Source organism: Diadema antillarum, unplaced genomic scaffold (genome assembly GCF_040938485.1).
Source record: "Diadema antillarum isolate AM-2024a unplaced genomic scaffold, OU_Dant_1.0 seq00000454_RagTag, whole genome shotgun sequence".
Lineage (NCBI taxonomy): Eukaryota > Metazoa > Echinodermata > Echinoidea > Diadematoida > Diadematidae > Diadema > Diadema antillarum.
This window is the reverse complement of record NW_027271426.1, coordinates 30391-41251: the sequence shown is the minus strand read 5'-3', so window position 1 is coordinate 41251 and position 10861 is coordinate 30391. Positions and strand designations below refer to the sequence as shown.

Genomic DNA, 10861 nt, shown 5'->3' with positions numbered 1-10861 from the left:
GAGGACCATCTTTTCATTATTTTCATTTGTTTAACTCCCAAAATTGATTTTCCTCCTCTTTCCGTTGGTGATACTTAGCCGATTTAATTCATCGTAGTTTTGTTATTTCGTTGTTGTGCCGGCATCCTAACTTATTTACATGTGTATTGTACGACATAATAAAATGGATTTGAGTCGGGTTTAACTTCAATAACACTGCTTAATGTATGTATTTTTGTTACAAAGCTTGGAAATTTCTTTGAGTGTCATATGGATGTAATTTGTCATTTTCGTTTGTATTATTTTAAGGTGCATCGTCTATGAAAGATAAACATTAATTAAGCTTTTTGAAGAAGTTCATGTCCTTTACATTGTTAACATTAGTACATTTTCCCAAGTGTGTGATTATACGTCTGTATTCCGTTTCTTAATCAGTTTCTTGTGTTTGAATTGTGATTTTCCATTAGGCCCTACGCTATTTTTGAGGTTCTTCTAAACACAAGATACTTCTCTTTTCCATAACCCTTTTGCTCTAATCTCTGCAGCCACATTGGTTATTTTCTTTCTCCCACGCCCTCCAAAAGGGAATCCAAACAATTTAAAAGATATTTTGATAATTACTTTTAATATTGTAATTTTTGACAATAATTTCATATACAATGGTTGTCCTATAGTCGTGACAGTATACATACCGGTACGTTTACACTCTACTTCGCTTCCCATATAATATATTTGTAAAATATGGATGAGATATATTGTCTATTTGCGGTATTATAATAACGTGAAATATGGAGTTCAGTTGTGATTGGAAAAGTATGAAAATAAAGACTTAAAAACATTAACAATTCCAGATCGTTATAGGATATAGAAAATTTGCAATACTAGTAATTATGCTAGTATAGAACTCTTCCGATATTTCATATCATCATGTGACAATGGTTATCGCCATACGAGTGATTAAAATGAAAAGCTTCCGTAGAGTGCCTGAAAGCCAGGAAATCCTTATCAGTTTAAAATATACGTGTGTCATTTTCCAATCCTTAACAACTTTTATACCACGCCATAAAAACTCTGTCCTTGCGTTTGCAGCTCACGGTGTATGCAGGAACAAGTACAATGTGACCTACACTTTCCCCATACACATGCACCAACAGTGCAAGATAAAGACAGTCAACGACACAGATATTCAACTAATCCCAAAGTTCATAAAGCAGGCTTTCTCTCCAAGGAGTTGCACTCAGGGTGACTACTGGATTTGTCGCCTTCCGGGTGAGATGATTGTTGTTTACTTTGATTTATTTTGATTCCGTCTCTTCTATAGTGTGGTTTTATTTCTCAATGTAATTACATGTATCTATTTCTTCTTTTTGCCAGGTATGGTAACAAATTGATGCAAAGTATGCGAGGAAAAGTTACGGTAAACATCAACATCGGAAATGGCGATGTAGTAATAACACTGTCATTCGTAATAACTACAGGAAGTCAACTATATTGAGTACAAAAAAAGCCTATGTCAAAGATACAGTAGCTACCTGTATTGTCAAACAATACAGGTAACTACTGTTCGTACAAAGGACTTTGATTGGATTGGTCCCACGAGTAATTAGACCTTGAATTGTGTCATTCAAATTTGTAAACCACACACAAAAAAGTAATGAATAAAGATACTCCTTTGTCTTATTTTTTCCTTGCAGTTTTATCAACGCAAAATTTGCACGACAAAAGCATGTCATTTAATATTCTTACTTCCGTCATTCATTGAGTTAAACGATAGTAAAACACACATTGGGACTGATTTGAACTTAAGTTTCCATTGTACAATGTAAATGCTACAATCTTTTCCAGAAATGCAAAATTAAATGACCGAACATATAGGCCAACTTCACGGCGATATTATATATATATGTGTATATATATATATATATATATATATATATATATGTGTGTGTGTGTGTGTGTGTGTGTGTGTGTGTATTTGTGACTTTGAGTGAAGCAATTATTGATTTGAATGGCAAAAGATTGAAAAAGACAGCTAAAGATATATTGCTAACATTAATCCTTGTGAGTTAATGTTTCTAAATTTTGGTTCTGATTTACATGTGTGAAAAACAACAAAATTCATTTACACAAGGCGGTATATTTACTTAAACTTTACAATTTTAACAACTCTTTTAACATGCGCTTGTAGATGTTGTTGGTCCTGCATGGGTGTATACTTTAAAAGGTAATCTATTTCATTGAACAGATTGCTGGAAAGAGCCGTGTCAGAATGGCGTATGTGTGGAAACCAAAACTAATTTCAGGTGCCACTGTACTGAGGGGTTTACCGGAGACGTCTTTGAATTTGGTAAGGCTAAGCGAAACTCTTTCTTTCCATCTTGAGGACAGGTTGTCGATGTTGTTTTCATCTGAAGTAATCATCTTCATCTACCAAGCCTAATTGTCCAAGAGGCTCAAGGGGAAAAATAATCATCTTCATAAGTTTTGTTACGAATAGAGGTGAAATGTAATCTGCCATGTAAATATAATTCATGGCTGTATTCTACTTTCGTAACATATCGTCTATTGACATATCGTCTACTGAGACAATTATACATTTCCCCTTTTGATGAGCGATGGGCTTGACATTTAGCCATTAAACCTGTTCAATTGCAATCATAGGTATATGGTTAATTGAGTGGTATATTTTTATACAGTTTTGAGGAGAGTGCATGTGTGCCAGACATGTTAAATCTATTCTTTTAAAGTAAGCATTTCCTGGTCATGCTTTCTTCCGGTAGCGATGTTCAGTCCTGAGATGCACATGCAAATGCACATGTGAACATGCACATGCAAATGCATGATGTTAATAGTCCATGTCTTGTTGGAGTTTTATGTCTTTAAAACATGTCACATCTACAGGAGGAATCAGCGATTCAAAGTACATAGTTTTCTAAAATTCACTGTCTCCTGATTGGCCCGAATTCACGAAGGTGGTACAAATGGAACCATGGTTTAAACCATGGACAAAATCCATGGGGCGCCAAGTGTCGCATGGAATATTTCGTTATTAAATCAGTCATTTCGTCGATGAAATGATTATTTTTTGTAACGAAATAACAACATTTTGTAACTGAATGAACATTTCGTCCACAAAATGACAATTCATTCTTTAACGAAACGGTCACTTTGTCGACGAAATGACCAATTTCGTAACAAAATATTCCATGCGACACTTGGCGCTCCATGGTTTTTGTCCATGGTTTAAACCATGGTTTCATTTGTAACACCTTCGTGAATTCGGGCCATTGTGTCGTAAATTGATAGTAATATGGTAAAGATGGAACCCTTTACACAATGTCCTACATATCAAAGTGTATAGAAAGAACAATACAGGTGACTGTGATATTGAATAGGTGAAACCGTCAGCTATAAACCATAAGCTAAAATGAATTCCACGCAGGTACATCGACAAACGAGACAGATACCTCTGGTTGTGGAATCACTAGCACATTTGCAGCAGAACTGACGTCACATGCCTCAGCAGGTTTGTAAAGGGGTCAAATAAAAGTTGTGTTCCCCTAAAGATGTCTCGTCATTAATACAATCAGTGTAAAATGATTTCCTTAGCGACCAGTCATTTCATAATTTTGTAAATGGCAGTTAGCCCGCAGACATTAACAGGTGCAAAACAAACAAACAGTGATCACAGAATTCATATACGTCACTTTGTACGTATCAACGGTTTAGTTGATACATCTCTGGAGCACTTACCGATTAGATAAAAATTGATAATGTCCCACATTCTGGGAACAATTAGCAGAGGAGCATAATATATCCACAAATCATTTTTTTTTTTTTTTTTTATGGAACCAATCTTAGTTTTCGAAATTAGTTTAAATAGATGTCATCAATTAGGCCCTATATATAATTTCTAAGCATCGCTTTTCAGCCATGTATGTGTAAATCAAATCGAGGACAGACATTTGCAGATAGAAGAAGGCATATATGGTCATAGACGCGACTTTGTTGATATTCCTTTACCTCTTGAAATACTTATTGTTAATGTATTAATCTTATCAAATTATTACAAACACTCAGACAACTGACTTCCTCACCATATAAGACACGCGTATGTATACCAAATCAACTCACAGGCGTCAGGAGGCCTAAAAAATGATCTGAGTCTGATTTAAAACTTATCATTAGATGAGGTGCTTTTTTTCATAATCTTTGTTACTGGTGTGCGTGTGTGTGTGTGTATGTGTGTGTGTGTGTGTGTGTATTCCATGCTATCTCGTTTCATCAGACTGACATTAGTAGCCAATAATGATTTCACCGGCGCTCTCATTATTATGGCCACTTGAGCTCAACAACTATTACATCTAAATAATTGGGTTACAGCTCGTTATTCCAAAGGTTCGTTATTCCGAAGGTCCTTTAGTCCGAAGGTTCGTTATTCCGAAGATTCACTATTCCGAAGGTTCGTCAGTCCGAAAATGAAACAAAGCTCTTTATTCCGAGGGTTCGTTACGGACCCTATATCATTTCGGACCAACGAACCTTCGGAATAACGAACCCTATTTCATTTTCGGATAAACGAGCCTTTGGAATAGCGAACCCTATTTCATTTTCCGAATAACGAACCTTCGGAATAACGCCACAAAATCCTACGTTCGGATTAACGAACCTCTAGGTATAGGGAATTTGTGTGTTTCGGATTAACGAACCTTCGGAATAACAAACCTTCGGAATAACGAACAGCACCCAAATAATTGTTCAATGTTTTCACTCGTCACGCTACAGTGAATGATTGCCCAGACGACTGGGTGAATAACACTAGCAGCGGATCTTGCTACAAGCTGATGAAGTCACAGGAAACATACAGTGCCGCAAAAAACATTTGTGAACAACACAACGCACAGGTTGTCAGTTTGAACAACAAGGAAGAGCTGGAATTTGTCTGGCAGTACGTCTCGAACGAACTCACCTCCTACAAACACTTCTGGATAGGTATCTTTCTTTATTTTGTTCGTTCACATTTTTCCCCTATAGTGGGAGCTTGCATTTAGTCAGCTATTGTTTCTCTGGGGGCTTTGCGTACATGGCTATATAAAGATTAATAACTCAATTAATACTTGTTTTTTTCTCCCAATGAGATAGGGATCCACGTCACATGCATTCCAAAAGTTTTGGTACTTTACTTTCTGTCATTCTAGGCAATTTCGCAAGGTTTTTCTTTGCAACATTATCAAGTGCATAGATAGATGTAATTTACCTTATCTATGTATTTACAGGAAAAAAATCAAAAGCATCATAATTATTGACGCTTTTAAGTGCACGGGTAATGCAAAACACGCAAAATCTACTCTACACGTAATACACCTAGAATTGAATGCAGGAATAACGTGTCAATTTGGATGATATCTTTCTTTCATGAACTCTTTTCGATGCCCATTAAAAGATGTCCTGTTTCCTTTCAGATCTAGACACATGCATGCTAATCTAAATCCGATGAGAAATAATAATAAAGAGCTTAGTCATTCTAGATTAGATAAGTACTACACAGAAAGGCATAGGCTAAATGCAATCAAATGATGTATCTGTCTTCGTCATTAAATTACCATTTTGTTAGAAGCATTACGTAGGTGTAATGGTACGATATTTGCTTGCATTATTGTCTCTTGTCTGCAAAACTTACCGTCTCGAATTCATAAAATTATATATCTACGCAGTCGTTAGAATACACATAGTCATACATGTATTTGATTTCGCTGCTCCTCCTCTTCCACCTCTTTTCCGCAGGACTGAATCGTGTGAATACCACCAGTGACTGGCAGTGGGAAGACGGAACCAGCCTGTGCATAGCAGCCAGCGCTTTTTGGGATGTTGGTGAACCCAACAACTTTCGTTCCCAGCAGGAGAATAACGCTCATGTGAGAAGCAACTCAAAAGTTAATGACGTGAGTGGCAGCAGAACCTCCTACTTCGTCTGCGAGATGAAATTACTGGATCCTAAGTAAGAGCGTGAAGGGCTAGGCAGTTTTTCGTTTACAGTAAATAGAATATTTGATTGATTTAATTATTTATCCAATAAGGAAATTCAGTTTTTACATGGTTTAACAATATATATATATACAGATATAGATATACATGTATATATCTATATATGAAGAGTTTGTTCGCAAAAACCGATAAGTCCATTTTTGAAGATTTTGAAGTACGGTCGCTGTTATAAAGTACAAAATAATACCTTTTAAACGATATATTGGTCACTACATATAGAGGTACATTTTTGAAGTTATGGTCAAAAGAAGCAAAAATTGTCTTATTATTCTTTTTATTTTTCTTGACCTTTAATCGCAAATATCTCCATTTGGCAAATATGGTCTTATCGGTTTTTGCAAACAAGCTCTTCATATATACATATATATACATACATATAATTATGAATATATATCTATATATATATACATATATATATATATATATACATATATATATATTACTATATACATTATGCATGCACATTTCGATGCTAAACAGAAAAGTAACATTCTAACAAATAATAAATCAAAAATTGCTACATGCTTAAATGTTATAAATAACACACAAAAGATACATTGTCTATGCTGTTATATAACAGTATCACACATAATACTAACTCATAACAAATATAAACGCTACTTATATACTGTTTAAACAGACATTTTGATCTCTCGTTTCTTCAGACGATCTAACTCCAACTTCAATCATATCACTATGGTGATATAATTTCCACATCTTGTGCATTTGATATAATAGTGTCCACATTACTTCTGATTGATAAAAAAATGTTGATGATATCTGAAATTTGTTAAATTGTCGACCTAATTCATTATGATCGATTTGTGCAACATCACGACTCTTACATCTCCTAAAAGTTACGACGGTAGCACTATACAGGATCCTGAGGAGTCAAGCTACAACCTACTTGTAATGTATAAGCTATTTTAAGTAGATACACTGACATACTTTCTGGTCAAGATTCACTTTATATCACTCAAAATAATTATATTGTATCTTGCTTGTTTGTATTTTCTTTTCTTTTCTTTTCTTTTTTGTACTAAGTATAAATATGTTTAACCTAGATGTCAAGTGAAATATTAAAATAAATGTGCTGGAACTGTTATTTGATATTTGATATATAGTCATTTCTGCAAATTCATGACAAGCGTAATATACAAACAAATACATTTTCTTTTCTACAAACCATAGGATTTGTGAAAAAGAATTGATAAACTTTATGAATGCAAATACTGACGATATTGTATGATGCAAATTACACGGTACATTAATGATAAATAAAAATAATTTAAAAGTACAATCTAAGGGGAGCAATTCCAGAAAAAGGCTGTATCCTCTAAGCTTACGCATCACTGTTCACTGTGTCTCCAGTGTAAGATCGGTGCAGTTTCAGTAATTCAATTCAATTCATTACTATCCATCAATTTTCAAATCAACTAATCACCAAATTTAGTCGTGGATTGCGCGAAGAGGATACTATAGTATCGTGTTATTCATTCATCTATTATAATGGGAATGTCTCATCAATGAAAGAAATTATGAAAAAAAATGATGTGTGATTTCTTTTACTTTTGTTGTTTATCATTTTCATAATACGGTGAAATGGCAATGGCATAATCAAAAGAAAGATATTTATATAATATTGGATGGCCTTGAGATTAATACAAGGAAATATTGGACGAGCTATGCACAAATATTGGACGAGTCGAAGACGAGTCCAATATTTTGCTTAGCGAGTCCAATATTTCCTTGTATTAATCGAAAATAGGACATTCAATATCATCATTATTATCCTACAGAGGATTTTAGTAAAGAATGTTTTCACTTAGGCCTACCCTTTCTGTCTCCGACTCCGAGTGCTGTGTGGTCTCCTACTGTGTAGTGATCCTGACATGGGGTATGGTATGTTGATGTAGGCCTACACTCTTCAGTGCAAGTTAATCCACTTCAGTCTCTGATAAAACAGTGATCTATGTATCAAAGGTAGCCGTCGTGTTACTGTTAGACCGAGATCTAGCTAATTTAGACCAAGATTAGATGTATTTGTATCTGAGATCTGAGAAACAATTCACGTCACATCTACCGTAGATCGTGAAAGATCGAATTAGGCTACTACCACAACTAGTAGTCCTACTGTAGTGTGTACGTACACGTCGCGGGCATTCAGTATCGATTATGCATTATCGCGCATGCAAATGCAAGCGGCGGCCGGCTACATGTATTTGTATATCGCGCGCGGGCTATCCACCGAACTAAAACATGTTTTAGTTCGGTGGGGCTATCTAGCAGTATAGACCGATTCAAGTGACTGTTCATGGAAGTGCGCCCTCTTAAGGCGACGCCATAACTGGGGGCCAACCAGGCCGGGTCGGCAAGCGCCGTGCGTGCTTGGCAAGGGTGCCAACGGCAGCCAGTGCTTTTACCACCCGGCGCCAGCCGGCCAGCTAGCTATCTCTGGCGCTGGTAGCGATCGACGCATCTGGCTTTGAGACAACTAGAGTCTACATTTTAAATATAGAATTAAACAACCTATACCGACTATGAACGAATGGGTAGATGTCATATATGGATGTAGCCAAAACTTGAATTTCAAGGTAAATATCGGCTCGATCCGTGAGTGTTTGTAGACTCCATTTCCCTTGCGATGACTTGGGTACTCGCGTGTACAGAGAGGATTATAAGAGCATTAAGGGCCTTGGGAGAACTGGCAAGGCGCAGGTAGACGTCTAGATAGTAAGCCTGATTTAGACTGTTGAGAGGTTAACTGATATTATACAAATAATGGATCAGAATCTTGAGCTAGATATGGCGCTATCGTTAACTAGTTTTAAGGTTTGCCTTTTCTCGGACCAGAGGGGTAGAGTCTGTCTAACGTTTTTTAGATCTTGTCTAGAATTCTAGGCAACAGTCCAGACTAGATCTAATCCGTCTAGACCTATTGACTTCTAGAATCCTACATTCCTAGATACATCCTATATTATTTTCGGTTGTCACTAGCTTCCGGCAAGTCTAACTAACTTTTAAACCAAACTGAAGGCAAATCTACGCGTTTCTAAGCCGTATAAACTAAAGAAATTAATTTACTTCGCCTGATGCCAACAACCAAAACTTCTTCTGTTTAAGGTCTAATCATTACTTTTTAACATCGCGCTAACGCCTAAAATTATAATCTACAATTTATGCAAAAGTAATTTTCAAATCAAACTTTCTTGATATGAATTATGATAAGGAACGGATGTTTGCCACCATTCATGGCAGATTAATATTTATATGTATCTCTTCATTAATTCAAATTCAGAGTTCCAGGCCAGAATTGAATATGGTCAATTTGACGCTGAACGCTTAGTGAAGAAGTAAAAAAATTATAAGAATATTTTTTACACAATTTGAAACATTCATTTAGCTGTAGTGTAGGCTTTAAAATGTTTGTCATAATAGAAACTAGTATAGCCAGGAAGTGTTTGGTAAGTATTGCACCAAGCATTAAAAAAAAAAAAAAAAAAAATTAGTGAATTCTCAAAATCTTTGATCTGTGCCCTGTTGCATAAAACCCTTACCCCTGGACTTACCGCTCCTATCTAGCGGTAAGTCTTCAAATTAGCGGTAAATTTTATAATCCTTGATGCTGATTGGCTGTGACGCCTAATTTTGACGGTAGTTACCATTGAAATTCAATGGTAAGTTTTATGCAACGGGCCCCAGAACTTGTCTTCTAAAATGAACAACTTTATTTTACGAGTATGCAGTGATAGCCTATTTAAATAGAGATTCTAGTAGGGATAGGCCAAAGTTTGTTCCGAAAATCTGTGCATTTTTTATTCCGCTTTATTTCACTTAAGTGTATATATTCATCATGCGTCAGTAGTGTCTGAATTTCACACACTGACGTGCAGCTTCTCTTTCCGGCTTTATTTGTGCACCCAACAACTGCACAATACATGTATGTTTGTTTTTTTTCTGGACCTCCTTTGAAGCTTTCATTCTAGATCGATATGTTTGAATTACTCAATTTGTCCAAAAGAAAGGCAATAAATGACGCTGAATGACTTTTTCCACAGTGAGTAAACAATCACAATTTTAGCGCGGCTGTCCCCGATGCAGCGGCCGCCGGCGGTGCATGCGGCCGCGCCCGGCTAACTATGCGCGATGGGTACGCTAGGCTGCTAGCTGCAAGTGCAACTCGCTGGGTAGCTAGGTCGCTGGAAGCCCCCGTTGGCCCCCAGTTATGGCGGCTGTTATAGCGCCGCCAGCGGCGGTAGGTGAATAGGCCATCGAAATTGAAACGGTCTATAGCGCTGAGCATGCAGAGCTGCAGATCAATCGTCGCCTTGCGCCTGCATGCACACACAAAAAAAAATGCAACTTATTTTCATCAAACCTAAATTTAACTTCCTGTTATGAAAGTGATATTTTGAAAAATTGTATGAAAAACAATTTCAACTGATTGATATATGAAATTTGTTTGCATGAACACAGAATTTTAGAAGAAACGATATTCTAGTTAATTCGTGATTGACCAATCACAGACGTTTTTACTTCATATTTCAGGTTATCTCGTATATATCTCAACCAATCACGGTGCAGTTTATAAAAACTTTGGGGAATCCCCCTCTTGCCGTCCAATATTTTAAATATTGGTCGCCTCGGCAAAAAATATTGGTCGAGTTCAACAAACTTTTTAAGTGGGTTGAAGGTTATGAGGTGCGTCGACAAAATAACACTTGTATTTGGGCTCTAAAAATCCTCTGTATGGATAATAATGGTTATTATTATCCATACAGAGGATTTTTAGAGCCCAAATACAAGTGTTATTTTGTCGACGCACCTCATAACCTCC

General features: G+C 36.3%; 1 protein-coding gene across 1 annotated transcript; it reads left to right on the top strand.

Moving 5' to 3' along the window:
- Positions 1-1121: 1121 nt before the first annotated feature.
- LOC139732846 (C-type lectin-like) lies at positions 1122-5977 on the top strand (the record flags this gene model as incomplete). Its single annotated transcript, XM_071643686.1, has 3 exons — positions 1122-1248; positions 4765-4971; positions 5764-5977. Coding segments are annotated over exons 1-3 (548 nt in total), but the record flags the coding sequence as incomplete, so codon positions are not given.
- Positions 5978-10861: the final 4884 nt, after the last annotated feature.